This window comes from Peromyscus leucopus, chromosome X (assembly GCF_004664715.2).
Source record: "Peromyscus leucopus breed LL Stock chromosome X, UCI_PerLeu_2.1, whole genome shotgun sequence".
NCBI lineage: Eukaryota > Metazoa > Chordata > Mammalia > Rodentia > Cricetidae > Peromyscus > Peromyscus leucopus.
This window is the reverse complement of record NC_051083.1, coordinates 62,267,184-62,289,631: the sequence shown is the minus strand read 5'-3', so window position 1 is coordinate 62,289,631 and position 22,448 is coordinate 62,267,184. Positions and strand designations below refer to the sequence as shown.

At 41.3% G+C, this 22,448-nt stretch overlaps 1 protein-coding gene across 8 annotated transcripts in view; it reads left to right on the top strand.

Annotated features, from left to right (window-relative positions):
- Nucleotides 1-22,007, top strand: part of Phka1 (phosphorylase kinase regulatory subunit alpha 1) — a 132,892-nt gene extending 110,885 nt beyond the window's left edge. For 2 of the 8 annotated variants that reach the window (XM_028892030.2, XM_028892026.2), the window contains 8 exons: nt 1,703-1,818; nt 2,086-2,124; nt 2,248-2,286; nt 5,931-5,981; nt 10,895-11,065; nt 15,432-15,485; nt 19,709-19,909; nt 20,625-22,007. In XM_028892030.2, the coding sequence (XP_028747863.1) occupies nt 1,703-1,818; nt 2,086-2,124; nt 2,248-2,286; nt 5,931-5,981; nt 10,895-11,065; nt 15,432-15,485; nt 19,709-19,909; nt 20,625-20,798 (845 nt within the window). In that variant the 3' untranslated portion in view covers nt 20,799-22,007. Of the gene's footprint in view, nt 1-1,702; nt 1,819-2,085; nt 2,125-2,247; nt 2,606-5,930; nt 5,982-10,894; nt 11,066-15,431; nt 15,486-19,708; nt 19,910-20,624 lie in introns of those variants that run through there. The other 6 variants (XM_028892031.2, XM_028892027.2, XM_028892032.2 and 3 more) reach the window with 4 other exon arrangements.
- The last annotated feature ends 441 nt before the right edge of the window (nt 22,008-22,448 follow it).

The following is a 22,448-nucleotide window of genomic DNA, read 5'->3' as shown; positions in this document are numbered from 1 at the left end:
ATTACAATTCTTACTTACATTTATGTATTTATCTTCTGTCTGTGGTATTGGGGAGGGCACCACAGTGCATGTATGGAGATCAGAGGACAACTTGCAGGAGTCGGTTCTCTCCTTCCACCACGTGGGTCCCAGGACTTGAACTCAGGTCATCAGACTTCGTAGCAAGTGCTGGTACCTGCTGGGCCCTCTCACTGGCCCTCATGTTTCCTTTTTACCTGTGTAGTAAATGACCTTTTGTTGGCCTAAGTCAGAACAGCTAAAACCTCAATCTTTACTGTACTCCAATTGGCGGTAACTCAGTACAACTGATAATGTTATGGGCGTATATGTATGTTTGTAGTTGCAACATATCTGCTGTAGCCTTTCAACCTTAAATTCTAATGCCTGTAAGAGTCTCACAAGCTAAGCTTCATATGCACTTTCTACATTTTTATTAACAAGTGTTAATTTTACATATCACTGAGATTACAAGTGTTATTTTAGTACATACATAGAGCATGTGTTAATCAAAACCAATGTGTACTTTGGATTTTTGCAGTATTAGTCTCCTAAAGAAGGAGAACAAGAACCTAACGAAGTTTTCAAAAGGATTATCTCCTATATTCAATTATTAATCTTATTTTTTTCAAGGAGGGATGGCCAGACTTTAGGGTGTTTTGTTTTGTTTTTAAAGTCTGTTGTGTCCCTGCATGGCTTCCAGCGACAGAGCTGACTGGGGTGGTGAGGGAGTGAAGAAAAGACAACTATGTATAGACACACAGAAAAGCTAAAATCCGTGGACTGGGCTCTGATGGAGAAACCCCAGCATCCCCCAAGCTCATCCTGTTTCCTATATACAGTTGAACCGGGAGCTAGGGCTCTCACACACAGCTGAACAAGGAGGCAGGTTTAGCTAATCTCCATAGGAACAGTCTTAAGGCTGCAAACACCTGGGGAAAGAAAACTAAGGTGGACGTTTTCTGCACACACTATCAATGTTCACACTCAGATCACCAAAGCAGGCCTTTCTGTCCCTTTGAACCTCACCTGGGAAATGCTTTGCAACTCACACATGGAGCTGCGACATTGGAGTCCTTGACATGCCAGTGTCAACAGCCTACATTCACTCTGGACTCCATTCACTAGGGCTTCCTCCACTCCCCACAGAGTTAGAGGGCAGGAGCTGAAGAGACAGCACAGTGCTTAAAAGAACTTACTGCTCATCCAGAGGACCCAAGTTCAGTTCCCAAGACCTGGGTAGAGCAGCTCACAACTGCCTCTAACTCCAGCTCCATGGAATCCAACTCCTCTTCTGCACACATGTGGCATGCATTTGTGTATACACATGCATGTGCATGTGTACACACACACAAATACAACACACAAGTAAAAATAATTTTTTTTAAGTTAGAAAATACTACTCAGGCTGGAGGTATTTCTAAAATGCAGATTCTGAGTTAGTAGGCTTGATATGGGTGGGATCTTTGGTGCTGATGGTATTGGTCCAAGAACCACACTTAAAACAGCAAGATTGTACTAGTTTTTTAGTTAAAAAAAAGAAAGAAAGAAAGAAAGAAAGAAAGAAAGAAAGAAAGAAAGAAAGAAAGAAAGAAAGAAAGAAAGAAAGAAAGACAGAAAGACAGATGCACGTTTAAGTCTTTTTAACATGGTAGAGAAAATTAGATGTGTTCTTCTTTTTCCTTTGATCTCTTAATCTATACAGTTCGGCCCACTGATTCAAATGTGAGTCCTGCTATTTCCATCCATGAGATTGGTGCTGTCGGAGCAACGAAAACAGAACGAACTGGAATCATGCAGTTAAAAAGTGAGATAAAGCAGGTAAGATCTAAGCTCAATGAGGTGTTGCAATTAATAATAATCTTAGCTGGATGTGATGGTGCATGTCTGGAACCCCGCACACAGGGGCTAGAGGTTGGAGGATCAAGAGGTCAGGCGCAGCAGTCTCAGCTACAAAGCAAGATGGAATACTGGAGGCACTGTCCAAAAACGAAATCAAAACCAAAGCATCATTTTGGAATCTGACCCTGTTAGGATAATTTATTTTGTTTCATAGCCGGAGTGTAACTTGAACCATTTCTTTTTCAGGTGGACTTCCGTAGACTGTCTGTCTCTACTGAGAGTCAGGTGAAACAATGAGAGATCTTTTAACATTAACTGGCCTTTACTTACCCTTTTAGAATCAGACGTTGTTGCACTAATTTATTTAGTATCATAGCCGGAGTGTAACTTGAACCATTTCTTTTTCAGGTGGACTTCCGTAGACTGTCTGTCTCTACTGAGAGTCAGGTGAAACAAAGATGTTTTAAACATAGTTTAACCAGCCTTTAATTCCATATAGCATGCATGACCTTATGAGCTTTCACAAGTAATAACAAACCATGGAATCTCCCTCATAGTGACTATTTGTAGAGTTTTCCCTTTTTGTCTGGATCCAATGACTTAATTTTTGGAGGATTGCAGCTGGCAACAGATAACAAGAAACTGATGCCCTGGGTTCCCTAATGTGCAGACAGACTACTGCTTTTAAGAATAGCTAGCTGGAGAGATGGATCAGCAATTAGAAACACTGGTTGTTCTTGCAGAGAACATGGTTTTGTTTCTCAGCATCCACATGGTGGCTTACAACAGTCTATAACTCCAGTTCCAGGAGATTTGGTGCTGTCTTCCACTGCATGCATGTGGTACACATATGCACCTGCAGGCAAAACACTCATACACATAAAATAAAAATAAATAAATCTTTTTAAAAATGGGGTCCAGAGAGATGTCTTAGCGGTTAAGAACACTTGCTGCCTTGGTGGGGGACCCAGGTCCAGTTCTCAGTACATACATGGCTCACACCTGTCCTTAACTTTAGGTCCAGGGTACCAGATGTCCTCTTCTGGCTCCATGGGCACCAGGCACATACATACTGTACATATGCACATGCAGGCAAAACATGCATACACTTAAAATTTTAAAATATATTAGTTATTCATATATATATATATATATATATATATTAGTTATTCAAAAAAATAGGTATGCCGAGCGGTGGTGGTACATACCTTTAATCCCAGCACTCAGGTGGATCTCTGTGTGTTTACTTGGGAGACGCAGGCCAGGACACGGGAAAACATCGGCTACAGAGGCCAGCAGATTTCTGTGAGTTCAAGGCCAGCCTGGTCTACAGAGTGAGTTTCAGGACAGCCAGGCTACATAGAAAGACCTTATCACAAGAAAACAAAACAAACCCCAACACTACTGTCAGTATCAACCAAAGCAAGGATCGCTAACTAATCAAGTCAATGACGAACTTTACAGCACTCAGGTTGTCCTTTCCACTTTCAAATATGAAAATGTTCAGATAATTAAAATTTCCTGGCAAAAACTGGAACATGAACACTTGTTTAAAACAGAGTAGCTCCTTTTTTTCCTTTAAACTATCTTTGATATTTTTACTTTACGTGTATGGATGTATTTTGCATATACATATGTCTGTGTACCATATGCACACAGTGGCCACGGAGGCCAGAAAAAGCTGTCAGATTCCCTAGGGCTGGAGTAACAGATGCTGTGGTTGCTAGGAATTGAACCTGGGCTCTTAACTGCTGAGCCATCTCGCCAGTCCCAACTTCTTATTTCCAATCTTCCCGTTGTATAAAATATGAACACCAAAGGATATTTAAGGAAAGTATTCAAGTTTCCTTCAAAGGTAGGCTTCAAGCACTGGCTTATTCTCCTAAATGGTTTCAGAGAGCCCTTTTAAAGAAACAAAAATCTCTTGTTTTGCCTCTTCTATGCAGGATGTTTTAATGCGTAAGCTATTATAATTCTATTTTTAAATTCTATTTAAGCCTTTCTTAAGAAGTGCTATTAATAACTATAGAAATGATCTCTGCAAGTGTAGTCTTTCGGTCATAGGCCCTAGGAGAGAACTTACTACTGTCATCCGTCTACATGGACATAGTATCAAACTGCCCCGAAGTTCTCATGTCCATACCAGGCTTAGTGCAAGGAGTTTCTTTCATCCAGTAGATGGTAGCTGATATAGAGAGCCACATCTGGTCATCATGAAGAGACTAAGACTGCAGTGCTCTGCCCTAAACGGGACATCTATATCACAGACCCTCAAGGCTCAGGGATCACTGCACAGGAGGGAGTGGAAAGATTTAAAGAGGACCACTGTGGAACAGTGTTTTCCAGAAAGGACATGGTTGTTGCCCACATCAACTCATCCCATACACAAAATCAAGTCAGCCAAAATCTAAGCATGGGTAGGGAGGGGCTCAGGAACTCCACTCCCAGATGAGGACCTATTGGTAGTTGATGGCTTGTGGGGGAGAGAAAGCCGGCTCTCTTCAGGGATGTGGCCCCTAAAAGGCTGCTCATGCTTCAATAGGCAGCCCTACACCCACACACCTGCTAGCAGCACTCAGTGGACTCAATGGGTTAAAAAAAAGAGTGCATGAAGTTGTGTGAGGAAAGTAGGGGGGACACGGAGAAGACGGGGGAAGGACTGAGGATTAGATTTGATCAAAATGTATTATATGCATGTGTGGAATTCTCAAACAATAAAAAAGAAGTGCCACTTGAAGGAATTCAATCAGCACCTTCTCAACTAGAAGATCTTAAAATACTATGATTCCCAGAATTGTAAAAGATATTAAGTACTTATTTGTATAATGCAACAAGTCATTCATTGTTGCCTCCTTGAAAGGAAGCCATAATATATTGTTTGGTGACACCTATTGATTCCTGGTCCTGTGTAGATGCTCCTCCTCTTCATCTGTATGTAGCACTCAATGGACCTTAATGAGAAAGTCTAACTTCGTGATTAAAATCTAGTAAAACCATTCTGTCATTTATTTTTATGGGTTTGGGATGAAACCCAGGGCCTTGGACATGTTAAACCCACCAAAAAGATTTAAAAAAATAAAAGCCTTAACCTAATCTAGTATTCTCTCTAGTACCTTTTTTTTGTTTCAAGACAGGGTTTCTCTGTGTTGCCCTGGCTGTCTTGAAACTCTGTAGATCAGGCTGGCCTTGAACTCACAGAAATCTGCCGGCCTCTGTAGCCGATGTTTTCCCGTGTCCTGGCCTGCGTCTCCCAAGTAAACACACAGAGGCTTATATTATTTAAACTGTTTGGCCTAATGGCTCAGGCTTCTTGCTAGCTAGATCCTACATCTTAAATTAACCCATTTCTATAAATCTATACCTTGCCACATGGCTCGGGGCTTACCAGTATCTTACATGTTGCTACTAATGGTGGCGGCTGGCAGCATCTCCTCCTCAGCCTTCCTGTTCCCAGAATTCCCCTCTCTCTTTGTCCCACCTATACTTCCTGCCTGGCTACTGGCCAATAAATGTTTTATTTATCAACCAATCATCCACAGCAGGCCTCTGCCTCCAGGGTTCTAGAATTAAAGGCATGTACCATTACACTCAGGTCACATTATAGTTATTATAGATATCCAGTATTATTTATAAATTCTTTATATGGCAAGTCAAAGTCCATGTTGCCAGCTAGATGTATATGGTGGTTAAACTTACCTTTCCAGCTACTTGAGGTTTTTCTCCTACATATTTACTATGTATAGGTCTTCAAAGGGGCCCAGATTATTAGAACGGGGAGCCGAGACTGTCATTCCTTTCTAACTTTATAACATTGCTTTCCATCCTTACCTGCCTGGGTGCTGGTTTGCATTTTTCTCTGCCACTTACCACTACTACAGTTTCTAAGTGAAGCTATTTCAAGGTAGTTTTTACTTATTTTACCGTTTGCCATGGCATTTGGAGCAAACTTATTTCATTGGCTTTTAATGATATCATGCTGGCTAATTACTTAAATAATCTGTAGTTTAATACTATTAATAACTTTTTAAAACAAATAATGGTTGCCTTGCCTCTCCTCTTTAAAAATTTTATTTTCTCAATTTCTTTTATAGACTAATGGTGGTCACCCCTCAGGTATAGATCTGCTGTCACCATCCTTTCTGGTAACTGATCTTGTGTTAGCTCATGTTTCATTCACAAGTGCTTTGATACGGTGTTTATGGATCGTAACATAGTGTTTGACTATATACAAAAAAACAGATTGGGAGCTGGAGAGATGGCTCAGTGGTTAAGAACACTTGGTGCTCTTGCAGAGGACCTCGGTTTCATTCCCAGCAGCCACATGGTGGTCCACAGGCATCTTTAACGTTGAGGAACTCCTGTGGTATGCATTTACACACAAAATAAATCTGAAACTAAAAAATAAATAATCAATTAAAAACAAACTGATCGTGAACTAACATGACTGTAAAGCAATTTCATATAAAAGGTAGCGGTCTGTTTCTTTCCTAATAAGGTAGGAAAGGGAGTTCAACTCCAACCTCTTTCTGATTTCAGAAAAATAATCAGTTTCATCAGTTTTTGTTGCGTATATGTTCGTTCTTTGATCTGATATAAGTGTACATCACTGTGCATCAGACAGTAGACCACACAGCATCAACAGCAGTTTGGAGTTTATTAAAAACCAAATTTTGGTCTGTGTCCTAGTGATACTGAATCAAAGACTGGGCTGGGTCCCGGTAATCTGTTCTAAGAAGCTCTTTAGCGATTCTGATGCACTTATAAATTTCAAAGCTACTCTTGTTGTGACTGCTCTTCTGAGAAGTAATTCAGTGAGTAAATGCCAACCTGATGTCATGCACTGGAGATACAGCATTGAACAAAATGGAAATGACTTGATGAAGCTCACAATTTAGCAAGACTCTTTTCTAATTAAAAAGAGTTCTTTGATTTTTGTTTTTACCATTTTATTAGAACATATTCTAACATATTAAGGTATGAAATAATGAGTTTGGTTATGACATTTTATTATATGTATAATGTACTTTAATCATATACATTTGTCTGGTTTAAATCATAACAAGTTGTGAATTAATTTGTCACAAACTGAAGAAATTTGGGCTAAACAAAAAGCGAGCTATTGGAAATGATATTTTGACTAACTTTAAGCAAATGCCCTGCATCAAAAAAGGAGGAGGTTGCCAGCTTTGTGAGCTCCGTGTTAGTGATGACAGACAGCATTAGTGAGTTTGATTTAGGAAATTAAATGAGAGAAGTTATTGTCTTAGAAAATATTTCTATAATCCTTTATTTTGTATTTATCTCTGAATCTAATTTGTCAAATAATCATTTTAACCAATGAATTTCTTCCTTTATTTAGCATAATTTTACAGAGTTCTTTATATTGTCATACATATTGCTATTTCATTCCTTTTTATTGCAGAATAACAACCACAGTATTGTTACACCTCATTCTCTTTACCTGTTTGCTCATCAGTTGATGGACATCTGAATGGTTTTATGCACAGTGTTGCTATTAACCTTTATGTACAGAGCTTTACATAGATATGTGTCTTAGGGTATTTATTGCTGTGATAAAACACCCTGCCCAAAAGCAATTTAGGAAGGCTTATTTCAGTTGACATCAAATCCAATCACAGTCCATCTTTGAGGGAAGTCGGGACAAGAATTCAAACAAGGCAGGAACCTGGAGGCAGAAGCTGATGAGAGGCCAGGGAAGAGTGCTTCTTATTGGCTCACTTCCCATGGCTTGTTCAGCCTGCTTTCTTACATAGTTAAGCACCACCCACAATGGGCTGGGCCCTCCCCCATCAATCACTAATTAAGAAAACGCATTGTAGGCTTTCCTGTAGCCTAATCTTACGAAAGCATTTTCTTAATTGAGAATCCCTCTTCCCAAATGACTCTAGCTTGTGTTAAGTTGACATAAAACTAGCTAAAACTGTGCATTTTTATTTCTCTCAGATCTGTTTCTATGATCTGAGTAGTTACTTTCCCATTGCTGTGAAAAAGTACCTAACAAAAGTACTTACATTCACATATACATATACAAATACTAAAGGGTAGGATATACTCACATAAGAGAGAACATGCACTACTTGTGTTTCTGAGTTACCTCAATTAATATAATAATTTGCAGTTGTATTTATTTCCTACAAATTTTCCTAATTTCATTTTTCTTTGCAGCTAAAGTTCCATTGTGGGCATGTTGCACATTTTCATTATTCATTCATCAATTGGTAGGCATCTAGGTTGACCCCATTACCTCGCTATGGTGACTAGCGTAGCAGTAAACATGGCTGTACAAGTATCTTTATGGTAAGATGTCGAATCCTTTGGTTACATGCTCAGACATGGTACGGCTGTGTCAAATGGTAGTTCGGTTTTGCCATCTTTTGAGACGCTGCCACAGGATTTCCACAGCAGCTAACAGTGAATAAAGGTTCCCCTTCCCCCTCCTGATCCTTGCCAGAATTTTTGTTTGTTTGTTTGTTTGTTTTTGAGACAGGGTTTCTCTGTGTGTCCCTGGCTGTCCTGGAGCTTGCTCTGTAGACCAGGCTGGCCTCGAACTCCCGAGTGCTGGGATTAAAGGTGTGCGTCACCACCACCAGACTGTGGTTTCTTAGTGAAATTTAAATTGGGCTTTTTACATTTTTGTGTAACAAGGATTCTTTTTATATTCTAAATACAACATTCTTATATGTGACTTGCATATATTTCCTCTTTCTGTGGATTTCCTTTTCATTCTTACCAATGTTCTTTGAAGATTAAAAGTCTTCCATTTTAACAGATCAGTTTTTCTATTTTTTTCTTATGTTATTCATATCTAAGAAGTTGTTATCCAAATCAATGCCACAAAAATTTAATTCCATTTTTGGACTATATGCTATATTTTAAGGACTTTATTAAAATAGTTTTAGCCCTTACATTTGGGGCTATGATTATATTGGGAGGGCAACTCCCTAAGACTACCTCCAGCCTCAGTCATTTACTAGAAGTCAACAGGACTAATCATAGAGTCATACAAGTGTGATTTAGTACAGCAAAAGGATAAACAACAAGATCAGCAAAAGAAAAGATGCACTGGGTGAAGCCCATGGAAAACCACACAAGATTCTAGAATATTCCCACAGAAGAGCCATATAGTTGGCACTAAAATCCCTCCAGTGACATGTTACAGCGTACATGGAGTGCTGCTAACCAGAGTAGCTAAGTAAAGACCCAGCACAGAACCCAGGGTCTTTGTTTGGGACTGGTCATATTAACAGCTTCTGTGTGGCCTATCCCAAAACTCCAGACTCCCAGGATGAAGGCAGGTGTTGTACATAAACTTCAATGTTGACATAATCCCCCCTAAAGCCCACATTTCCAGACTGCTGCCATGTAGACGAAATTCTAAATGGTCTTACTAAATAAGAAACACAGAGCCAAATACAGAGTTAAAAGCCCAGAGATCGAGCAGTAGCCAGGAGCTGAGACCACCTTATCTTACCACTCGCTGCGGGGAGAAGGGGGAGGGGGAGAGGGGGGGAGAGAGATCTTCCTGTGTGTCTTGCATTTTATTGCTTTCCTGTTCTGCCTTCTCATTGGCTCTAAGCCCAGCCACATGACTTCCTTGTCACTGTCTGTCTATACAGACCTCCTGGTCTCTATGGTTGATACTGGGATTAAAGACTCAAGGGTCACCATGCTTGGCTGTGTCCTTGACCACACAGAGATTCTGCTTGCCATGTGATCGGATTAAGGGTGTGTGCTACCACTACCAGACTTCTGCTTAATGGCTTGCTTTTACCTCTGATCTCCAGGCAACTTTATTAACATACAAATAAAATCACATTTCAGCACAAATAAAATATCACCATACCAGCCCAAGTGCCAACCCTGTAAAATGACTTTCAAAAGTAGCACTCCATCTTCTGTTCTGCTGTGTTTACTCTATTTTAACCACTCTCAAGGGCAGGCTCCAGGCCAACACAAAATGAACTCCATGGGGTTTTTGGTTGGGGGGTTTGGTTTTGTTTTTATATGAATGTTTGGGTATGGTTGTTTTGCTTTGTTTTTGTCTTATTGGTCTTTTGCTTGTTTGTTTTGATTTTCCTTTTGTGGTTTTTATTTGTCTTGGGGCTTTTTATCTTTTTTCCCAAACAATTTGTTTGGGCTCCCATTTTTTTTAATATGGTGTGAAATAAGAGCACAGCTTCATTCTTTGGCATGTGGATATCCAATTGTTCAGCACCATTTGTTTAAAAGTCTACCTTTCCCCCCATTTAAATCTCTTGGAACTTTTATTGCCTTCTCTGTCTGCTATCATGGACTCTAACCCTCTGGAACCATAAGCCCAATTAAACGCTTTCTTTCATAAGTTGCCATGGTCATGGTGTTTTATCACAGCAATAAAAAAGTAACATACAGAGGCTTGTGTTAAAAGTCATGAGAGTGACAAACGAAACCATAGACCACTAGATGTTAAACAGATAAGCCAGGTAAACAGTTTGTATTGTCCTGTTATTGATATTTTTATCATTGTTATTCTGAATCACCAGAGTGCTTTATAAAATGATTGTACATTTCCCCACAGAACAGTACACCAATTAGTTATCCAATACCAGTGGTCAGCCCTGAAAACATACATATGAGTAACATTATACAGACTGAGCAGGTGGTATTTATATGTTTAGGAATACATACATGCATATGAGAACAATGAAAAAGAGGCCATGCGTTTGAAAAAGAACAAGGAGGGATATATGGGAGGCTTTGGAGGGAGGAAAGGGAAGGGGGAAATGAAGTTATACTATAATCTCAACAAATAAAAGAATAATTTTAAATGATTGTACAAAGTTACAACCCTGCAACCTGTGCAGAGGTTGACCAGCTTCACTGTCACTCATCACTGGGGCCCTTTCGTGTGCTTTCTCATCCTATGGAGTATTTACTATTCAATTTGCTAGGCAGCATTTATAACTTTTAGGGTTTGAAATTAAAATATAACTGTCAGGATACTTGGTCACAGGGGCAGAGATCACTTTTGATTTACATTCTTTCTTCTCCCAAGTCCCCTGCAGCCTGCATTACTGCAAGTAGTGGGTCCTTTCCTACTGAGTGTGGTCAGCAGACATCTAAAGATAGTCGTCAAGGTCAGTGGCAACGACGGAGAAGACTAGATGGAGCACTAAATAGAGTACCGATCGGATTTTATCAAAAAGTCTGGAAAATTTTGCAGAAAGTGAGTATAACAGTGTTGTTTTTTATCCCCCTCTTGAAATTCTGAATCTGTCTAGCTGACATGTGACATAATCATGACTGTAATTATATAAAGATAAAATGCTCAGATAAAGTGTAGACAAAAACACGAAACAATTGATTTATTGTTGTGGCATTATTAATAATTTACTCTATTGTCCTTATTGTTAAATTGGTATTTTCTTTTGTTGTTTTCCTTTTTTTGGTGAGACAGGGTTTCTCTGTGTAGCCATGGCTGTCCTAGAACTAGCTCTGTAGACCAGGCTGGCCTTGAACTCTGCCTGCCTCAGCCTCCTGAGTGCTGGAATTAAAGGTGCACCACCACTATCCAGGGATATTGTTTCTAAATAAGGTTTTAAAAATCGGAACATCTCTGCTTTGGGCCGTAGCAGGACATTGTGGGATATTGCACTTCATTAGCTGCCAGTCAATAATGAGATGCTAAGTAGCTTGCTTGCTTTGTTGTTATATGAAAGGCACTGCCATAAAACAAGTGAAACAAGAATGGTGGGTGGCACATGCCTTTGGTCCCAGTACTCTGGAGGCCACGGCTGGCCGATCTGTGAGAAATCCTGTCCCAAAATCAAAACAACAAACAAACAGTGAAGTATTTAGGGATTTGCAGAGGTAGCTCTTACTGATATTTTTTCTTAGATGAAAATCACTAAACAAATGACAAGCTGCAATAATACTCATAGTTCAAGAACACTCTTATTTTTGTTATTGTTTGTTTGTTTGTTTGTTTGTTTGAGACAGGGTTTCTCTGTGTAGCTTTGGAGCCTTTCCTGGAACTCATTCTGTAGACCAGGCTGGCCTCGAACTCACAGAGATCCGCCTGCCTCTGCTTCCCGAGTGCTGGGATTAAAGGTGTGCGCCACCACTGCCCGGCTTGTTGATTTTCTTTTATATTTAATTATTTTATATATGTGTGTGCCTGAAGATATGTATGTGCATGCAGTGCCCGCAGAGGTCAGAAGATGCCATTGGATCCCTTGAAACTGGAGTTCCAGGCAGTTGGTTGTGAGCCATCATGGGGGTACAGGAGACTGAACTTGGGTCTTCTGCATGAGTAGTGAGTGCTCTTAACCTTTGAGCCAACTCTCCAACTCTGATTTATGTGTTTGGAGACAGGGTTTTATTATTGTCCGGGCTGGCCTCCCAATTCAAGATCCTCCCACCTCAGCCTCCTAGACTGCTAAGATTACTGGCATACACCACCACACCAGGCCTAAATAAAACTCTTGTTGTGATTAATATTTATTCCTATTTCTAAGGCTTGTAAGGGCATATCACGCCATTGTGGTGATGGTGATAGTTTTAGAGAGCCAAGAAGACCATTGTGCTCATTGATTGGTTTCATTTATACAAATGCAGACGTTTTTCTTTCTTCTGAGATAGGTCTCTAATAGCTCAGGCTGGCCTCGCTGTAACCGAGAATGACCTTGAACTGATCCTTCTGCCTTTATCTCCTGACTGCTGTAATTACAGGTGTGAACTACCACACCCAGTTATGCTGTTCTGGGGATTTTAGCCAAGGCTTCGGGCATGTAAGGCTAGGACTCTCCATGGCATAGGTCTCATTTATACTCTCTTAGGTGCTACTTTTGCTTCATTGCTTCAATGAGGACATGAGAAAGGCTTCGTTCAGGACATCACAGCCCTGACTTGGGACGTCCTCAGGTGGTGGTTTAGAAGTGAAACTTGATTCTTCAGATTGTTTGCTCTGAGGATCTTCATTTCATAGACGGCTGAGAGTCTGCTTTGTTGAATCCATTATAGCATGATAGAGGCCAGTATTATTTTCTCTCTCCAGTTACTCATGGACTACCACAGTTAAACTCAACAGGCATGTGTTAAGTACTCTGTCTAGTGTACCATATAATAACTACAGAAAGCATCTGTTCTTTGTCATCAAGGAGTTGAATCTTGTGGCCCCCTCCTTTCAAAGCAACTATTATGCAAAGCCAAAATGATTTGTAATACGGATGCCTAGTCACAAGGCAGACAAGATGGCTCTTGCCACCATAGTTCCATTCAGGGGACCTACATGATGGAAAGCAAGAACCTACTTCCTGCAAGCTGTCCTCTGACTTCCCCAGGTTTGTGGACATGTGCCTGCCCTGACCACCACCACACCAAAACAAATAAATGTTTTAAAGGGATGTGTAATCCAGACTGTAGAATAAAAACAAAGGAATACTTAAGTCTGCCAGGGCAGAATGGGTATTTTTTGGCAAAATCAAAACCTAGATTTAGGGTCTTAAAGTAAGAGGTAGAACACATGCCTTTTCAGGCATGAATGTAACAATAATTTCATGTTTCAGAGCTACTAGTTGTCTATACAGAGATTACTTAGTGTATGGAATATAGCATATAATTGTCCAACAGAGTCAGTAAACCTGTTGGTCATATGTGTTTTTTTATATAGTATTTTGGCTTCTTCAGAATCTAAAACTAAGTGATTAATTTCCATTGCTTTTTAATAGTTGAGTTGTTATGCTGGAGTAAGGTAAAGAATTATTAATGTGTCTATTGATCCAGGTATGGTGCTCCACACGAATACTTGAAAGCACTGGGGAGGTAGAGGCAGGACTTCCAGTGTTCAAGGCCAGCCTCAGCCACATAGTAAATTTGAGATCAGATTAGGTAACATGCAACCATGTCTCAAATAATGATAATGATGATAGCAATATTTATTGAGCATCTACTACATAACAGGCTCTGTTCTAGGTGTCTAAAGACAAAATAGCCAATAATTTATGTCCTTGTGGAACTTATATTACTTGCAATACGTAATAAACAGTAAATGATGTATTTAAAATGTTAAAAGGCAGTAGAAAACAGGACAGGTTAAGAGTGTCGATGAGGGACTCAACTAGAACAAGCGGGGATGGCTTGGGCCCGCTAACACATGCTGTGAGTCAGGTTTGCCAGCCCGAAGCTCTCGAAGGCCTACTTAATTTCTTAAAAGTGTGTGTGTGTGTGTGTGCGCGCGCGCGCGCGCGCACGCGCGTGTGCATGATGACAGGGAACACATGCCATAGCATACATGTGGAGGTCAGAGTACAACATCATGGAGTAAGTTCTCCCTTTCCTCCTTTACTTGGGGATTATGGGAGTAAACTCTCGTGCTGTGGATATCGCTCTATATAAATAAAACACTGATGGCCAGTGACCAGACAGGAAGTATAGGTGGGACAAGGAGAGAGGAGAATTGGGGAAACAAAAAAAAGGAGGGGGAGACACTGGCGCCACCGCCAGGACAAGCAACATGTAAAGACACCGGTAAGCCACAAGCGATGTGGCAAGGTATAGATTTATAGAAATGGGTTAATTTAAGATATAAGAACAGTTAGCAAGAAGCCTGCCACGGCCATACAGTTTGTAAGTAATATAAGCATCTGAGTGATTATTTTATACGTGGATTGTGGGACTGCGGGGCTTGGGGAACCTGGAGAGAAGCCCTCCAGCAACACTCTTGTTATTGGGCTTGCATGGCTATTGGCAAGTACCTTTTACCTGTCAAGTGTAGACGAACTTCTAAATGGTCTCATTAAATAAAAAACATGGAGCCAAGTATAGGGGTGAAGGCCTGAGAGATCAGGGAAATAGGGAAAGCCACCAGCCAACCTTACCTCACCAACTCTGGAGCTTCCAAGTGCAAGTTACTTCCTGTCTACCCATGCTTATATGCCTTGCTGTTCTGCCATCTGATTTGCTCTCTATCTACCTACATTACTTCCTCTTCCTGGCCAGCTCTGTCACTTCATGTCTGTGTAGGCCTCCAGAACTCTATGGTTGGTACTGGGATTAAAGGCGTGTGTCACCACGCTTGTCTCTGTTCCCTAGTGTGGCAGAGAGCCTGCCTGCTAAATGATAGGATTAAGGGTGTGTGCTACTGCAGCCTGACTTCTTTGTTTACTTAAAATGGCTTGCTATTTCCTCTGATCTCCAGGCAAACTTTATTTATTAAAGCATAAATAAAATATCACATTTCAGCATAAATAAAATATCACCACAGTCAAGCCATCTTTCCAGGCCTTGCAGACCTCCTGGTGATGGCTCTGGGACCATGATACTCTTCTAGGTAGTCTCTGTATCTGGTGTCTAGTCTATCCCAGAAAGATCTTCCTGTCCACTCCACTCCCCTAAGAAGAGGACAAACTATCCTGAATCTTGGTTCTTAGAAACCATGACACCATGCTTGGGCACGAGGGCTCCAGGGCTCTAGCTAGCCTGTGGTTGCCCAGCTCGTAAGCTGTGAAACGCACACAGAAATATGAAGTCTCTCCTCCTTCCTCCCACTTGTTACTTCGTCTCTGGTAATAGCATGTTTTTCTATCTTGTAGTGTCATGGACTTTCTGTGGAAGGTTTTGTTCTTCCTTCTTCAACCACGAGGGAGGTAAGAGTCTGTTTTTTACATTTACATGATGGAAAGCGTGCCTGCCTGAAACATTCCAGTTAATAATGAACTCCCAGCCTTATCTTGGCTTGTTTCTAGCCAGCTTTCCTTTTTTTTTTTTTTGTTTTTTCGAGACAGGGTTTCTCTGTGTAGTTTTGGTGCCTTTCCTGGATCTTGCTCTGTAGACCAGGCTGGCCTCGAACTCACAGATATCCACCTGGCTTTGCCTCCCAAGTGCTGGGATTAAAGGCGTGTGCCACCACCGCCCCTAGCCAGCTTTCCTTAACTTAAATTATCCCATCTACCTTTTGCCTCTGGGCTTTTATCTTTCTCTATTTCTGTATACCTTTCTTTACTCCTTACTCCATGGCTTGCTGTATAGCTGGGTTGCTGGCCCCTGATGTCTTCCTTCTTCTCTTCTAGTTCCTCTTTCTTCTTCTCCACCCAAGTTTATCTTCCTATTTATTCTCTCTGCCTGCCAGCCCCGTTTATCCTTTCTCCTGCCTTTCTATTGGCTGTTCAGCCCTTTATTAGACCGTCGGGTATTTTAGACAGGCACAGTAACACAGCTTCACAGAGTTAACAAAAAATGCAACATAAAAGAACGCAACACATCTTTGCATCATTAAACAAATGTTCCACAGCATAAACAAATGTAACACATCTTAAACTAATATTCTGTACCACTCATCCTTTTATAAATCTGTTGACTGTGAAATGTATTAAGGAGGTAAAAATGGAATGGGAATATTAGACAGTAATAATATGGTTCTGGGGAGCTGGCTCAGTCAGTAAACTGCTTTGCTGTGTAAGCGTGAGGACCTGAGTTTGGGTCTCTAGCCCCCTGTGAAATACAAATAGCTGTGGAAGTCTGTAGTAATGTGGTGTAAGGTCACACCCTGGGATGCGGGGACAGGTGGATTGCAGGGGCTTGCCAGTTAGTCTAGATGAAATGGAACACTCCAGGTTCAGTGAGAGACCCTGCCGCAAAAAAGATGGAAAACAATAAAAAAAGAAAATCTCATTTCAGCTTCTGGCTTCCACATTTGCCTACACAGTCAAGTATAGCAGCATACATGTCTATAACATACAACACACACACACACACACACACACACACCATACATATGAATAATTATATGTTTTGTTAATAAGAATAGCTTCTTGTAATGGTTAATTACATTTTTTCTATGTGAGACTGGGAGTTGGAGAAGGCAAAGGGGGTACAAATGTAAGACTGAATGGCTTCTTACATTCTTCCTCTCTTTTATTCCAACCTTTCTCTAATAGGATACTTATAGACCTGTGCTGATCTTGACCTCTAATTATATATTAGAGCAGTGGTTCTCAGCCTTCTTAATGATGCGCCCCTTTAATCCAGTTCCTCATGTGGTGATCCCCAACATAAAATTATTGTGTTGCTGCTTCATTACTATAATTTTGCTGCTGCTATGAATCATAATGTAAACATCTGATATACAACCCCTGTGAAGGGTCACTGACTCCTGTAGCAGGCTTTTTTGGACTGCCAGCCCCAAAATCATGACATGGAGACTAATTATTAATTATGAATGCTTGGGGGCTGGAGAGATGGCTCAGAGGTTAAGAGCACTGACTGCTCTTCCAGAGGTCCTGAGTTCAATTCCCAGCAACCACATGGTGGCTCACAACCATCTGTAATGAGATCTGGTGCCCTCTTCTGGTCTGCAGACATACATGCAGACAGAACACTGCATACATAATAAATAAATAAAAACAATTCAAAAAAATCTTTAAAAAAATTATGAATGCTCAGCCTTAGTTTAGACTTGTCCCACTAGCTCTTATAACTTATAACCTATAACTTATTAACCTGTTTCTCTTCATCTATGTTTTGCCTTGGGGCTTTTTACCTTTCTTTCATTCTGTCTGTCCTACTTTCCTGCTTCCTCTGCTGCCTGGCTGGCCCCAGGGGTGTGTGTGTGTGTGTGTGTGTGTGTGTGTGTGTGTGTGTGTGTGTGTGTGTGTGTGTGTGTCCTCTCTCTCTGTCTCTCTGTCGTCGTCCGTCCGTCTCTGTCGTCTCCCCCCACCCCCCCGTGTGTTGTTGTGTGTTTTTTTTTTTTGTGTCCGTGTCCCCTGTCTCCCTCTCTCTCTGTCTCTCCCCCCCCTCCGCTCCTGTCTCGAGCCTAGATCCTCCTCCTCCTCATTCTCGCTGCTTGCCAGCCCTACCTATCCCTCTACTACCTAGCTTTTTATTAGACTTATCAGGTGCCTTAGGCAGGCAGAGCAACACATCCTTACATTGTTAAACAAATGCAGCATAACAAATATAACACATCTTTACACAGTTAAAGTAATAGTCCACAATAGACCCCCCAGGAGGTTGCCACCACAGGTTGAGAACCTCTGTATTAGAGTAACTTTCTTTTCCAACTTAGTGAATTAGAGTTTCCAGAGAGGAAACCTGAGCATTTGTAATTTTTTTTTTTGGGTTTTCGAGACAGGGTTTCTCTGTGTAGCTTTTTTAATCTATAGACTAACACTGATATAACCGTGGTTGGAAAACATTGACATGAAACACAGACCCTGATGTTTGAGATGTTTTTGATTGTACTAACAAGCTAGGTCCAGTGAGTTTAGAAAGTGTAAAATGACAGTTTCAGCTGGATGTGCCAGTCCTGAATGCTGAGTGTAATGTCTTAGACCTTTAGTGTTGTGTATAAGCCTTTTATGTAATAAAGAACACCATGCTGCCTGTGAATTCAAACAGGTGCAGTCTGCATTTAAACAATGTTGAAATATTAATAGTAATGATGTAAGCCTAATACCTTTAAGAGTCTTCAAAGAACTTTCACCTTATTTAATTTGATTTTTCAGTCCAACTTTGTAAGATACCTAAGAAGAGAATGTCTTTCCCAGTTATAGATAAGGAAACAAACTTAGAGATTGATTATCCAAGGTCATTTTACTCCTGACGTAAGTTTTGAACCCATGTTTAGACTCCAAATCTACTTGCTTCTATAAAGTATAAACTCAATACAATTTTACCAAAACACATTTCTCAATCTACTTTACCCCGAAATAATTGTACTTCAAATTTTTAAAAAATTTTTAAATGTGTATGAGTGTTTTGCCTGCATGTATGTATGTGCGCCACATGTATGCCTGGTCCCTGTGGAAGTCAGAAGGGATTATATCTCCTGGAACTGGAGTTATGGATGGATATGAGCCACCATGTGGTTGCTGGGAATTGAACCCAGGTCCTCTGGAAGAGCGGTCAGTGCTCTTAACTCCTGAGCCATCTCTCCAGCCCCATAACTGCATTTCTTAAGGTCCTTTTTACTCTAACAATATGTCGCTATTTCACATAATTATACTCATATAAATGTCATTTCAAGTTTTATATCGGTGTTTTCTCTAGTCAGGGTCATTAGATTTAGTCTCCTAAATAGCTTCATAAAGCCTGCTGAAGTTGCTATAGCATGTCATCATTTATGCATTCACTGCCATGTTTAGGTTACATCAACTGTTGCACATGTGACTGATACTATCATAAACATCCATACACATGGAGCCTTTTCTTCTCTGAATTATTTTCTTAGGACAAACTCCCAGAAATAATATTTGGGGTTAGAGGACATTGACACTTTTATGACCAGATTATACTTGCGAAACAACTGAGCCAATTTACACCATTCCGTTAAAGGGGCTGCAGTTGCAGGGCTTGTTACTGCCTTTCTTTTGTTTTTATTTACCAGTTTTTTATTCATTTTACGTATCAGCCACAGTTTCCCCTCCTTCCTTCCTCTCACCCCCACCTTCTTCTTCCCCCGCCTCCCCATCCACTGCTCAAAGAGTGTAAGTCCTCCCAATGAGGGCACAGCAAAGCCTGGTACATTCAACTGAGGTAGGACAAGCCCCTCCCTCTGCATCAAGGCTGAGCAAGGCGTCCCACCATAGGTAATGGGCTCCAGAAAGCCAGCTCCTGCACCAGGGATAGATCCTGATCCCACTGCCAGGGGCCCCTCAAACAGACCCAGCCACACCACTGTCTCCCATATGCAGAGGGTATAGTCCAGTCCCATGCAGGTTCCACAGCCCTCAGTTCAGTCAGTGAGCTCACACTAGCTCGGGTCAGCTGTCTCTGTGGGTTTCCCCATCATGATCTTTACCCCTTTGCTCATAGGTTTGATGTTCTTCGGTGACAGGATCCTAGAAAGTGACTTTCTCTGTTTCTATCACAGATGACCCCAGGCGAGATTAAATTCTCTGTCCATGTGGAGTCTGTCCTGAATCGTGTACCCCAGCCAGAGTACCGCCAACTTCTGGTTGAAGCCATCCTTGTGCTTACCATGCTGGCAGATATTGAAATCCATAGCATTGGAAGCATCATTGCTGTGGAAAAAATAGTGCATATTGCCAATGACTTGTTCCTTCAAGAACAGGTAGGTTGCCTAATGTGGTGTACACCTGCAGTCACAGCACCCAGGAGGTGTAGGCAGAAGAATTGGGAGTTCAAGGCCAGCCTCAGCTACATAGTGAGTTCAAGACCAGATTGGGCTACATGAGACCCAAGACATACAACAGATGTTTCCTTCTCTTAGCCACTATGAGAGAAGACAAAAAGTATCCAAGATTTTCTAAACAGTCCTAGTTTTAAATGCTCTGGAATGTTATCAGTCCACATGTGAGAGAATATGATCCATTTGAGGCACAGACTCTAGATTTGGAATGTTTGCAGTCTTTTTGAATTAAGGTGGTTTAGAAAGAAAGAAAACCAAATATAATATGAAGGAATACAAGCCAAAATCAGTAGGACTAGAAGGTGGAGGTCCCAATGTAGTTCCACTAGGGTTATCTCCAAGTGTTAACACTATTTCTGTTACTAACATACACGAATCATTTAATCGATTTTAATTGATATTTAATTTTCAAAAATGTAATAGAAAATTCTAAATAGTAATTAAAATAATTTAGATATAGTGACAAATGCATGTATAGACATTCATATCCATCCTTCATTAGCCTGGTCCCTTCTGCTCAAACAGCCCAAGACCTGGCCATGGGAAGGAAGCTCTGAGGTGCACTAATCAGAGTTAGACTCAGTAGGACTGATAACCTTTCCTTCCCACTGTGTTTCCCATCTTCTAAACCCAACAGAAAACCCTCGGCGCAGATGACGTCATGTTGGCAAAGGATCCTGCATCTGGCATCTGTACTCTTCTCTATGACAGCGCACCCAGTGGCAGATTTGGCACCATGACCTACCTCTCCAAGGCAGCTGCCACCTACGTGCAGGAGTTTCTGCCACACAGCCTCTGTGCCATGCAGTGAGGGCTGTGGCTTCTGGCTGCTGGGATCCTCTCACCGTCTGGTCCCTGGCTTGGTTGACTGTGCATGGAACTGAAATGTTAACACCTGACCACTCCCCATGCCCTTTTCCTGCCCGTCCCTCCCAAGAAGAGAGAACTTGGCTGATGTCTCACCACTTTTGAAGAAAAGAACCGACTTGGAGACTCACTTCCGGTGTGAAGGTTCACCCGGCTGGACAATCACTGTCCCTACTTCTTTCACGGTTCATAAAAGTCTGTATGTGGTTTTACTCTGTAGAGCTGTTCACAGCTGAGTTTTCTAAGTTATTCTCGAGCTCGGTTTTCTTCTCCCTTCTTTCTTTCTTTTTCTTTCTTTGTGTGTGTGTGAGTGGTGGGTCTTGATTGGGCCATTATTTCAAAAGAGTAGATGCTAAGTTTCTGGATTTTATGCTGTTGTAAATTGGAAATGTCTACTTTAAGTGCCTTTACAGAAAAGCCAGCACCAGGTTATGGTTTCCTCCTTCACTCAAAGGTTGCTTCATTCTGAGTGGTGAAATAGTTTCTTTGTAGAAGTATTGCCTTTTGCTGTTCTTTCTGTATCTGCCCATGGTGCCTACTCTGTGGTAAAATATTAAAGAATGTAAGCTCACAGGTAAGTTTAAGGATTTCTGTTAACACTTGAAATCACATCTTATGAGGACTGATGCTACCAGGCACATTATTTGAGAACACACCGACTAACCCAGAGAAATGGAGGAGGCAGGCGCCCAGTCCCAGAGAGGAAGGGAAAGGAGAGACGTTATGGAGGTGGTGCTTTACACACGGGGAGGTAAGAGAGAGCCCACCAGAGGTCGGCTGCTTGCGGACAGCCTTGGACACGAAATCCTTGCCTGTCCTGAGCAAAGAGAAGTCCAGCAGTCTGCTCTGTGGCTGCTCTACTGAGCCCCCTTCCTGTACTTCTGTTCTCCATCTCACCGAGTCACTCCCCAACACACCCAAGCACCCTTCCTCAGCTCCCTCTTCTTCCCAATCTAGTCTTCAATTCTTGTTTGCTTTTACTTCTTAATTCTAGTACTTACATCCTCTAATCTTGATGTCTGTGGCCAAACATCTGTTAGTATACATATCAGTGTGTATTTGTAATGGATAAATAATTGTAAGTATCTGGATGTACGTGTCTGTCTCTATATTGAATGGATTGAATAAACATGTAGATAATATTGCAAACCAAGCCTGGTCATACTCACTGCTAATCCGAGAACTAGAGAGGATGGTGGGATCAAAGCCAGCCTGGGCTACATAGCAAGCTCCAGGCAAGCCTGGGTAGGAGATGATCCTGTCTCAAAAACACTTGAAAGCAGGTAGTGTGTGTGAGAGAGAGCAAGCCCTGCAGCTGGCCTCAGGCTGACACACAAAGTATAGCAGAAATATACTTTCTGTCCCATTCTCTGGTTCCATGTAATGGTAGCCTGGCTTAGTAGAGGCTTCTTCTGATTTCCCTTGTTTCTACTCAGATAATTCCCTACTCAGCTCCTCTTTCCCTCAGATTTTTAAGAGTTTTCTCCAAGAACAGTAATGAGTATAATGGGGCTAGCGAGCTCAAAACAGTCGCAGAACCGGGGACAGTCTTCAAGCACACTGGCTAAGACTGTAAGCTAGCAAACCAGTGGGA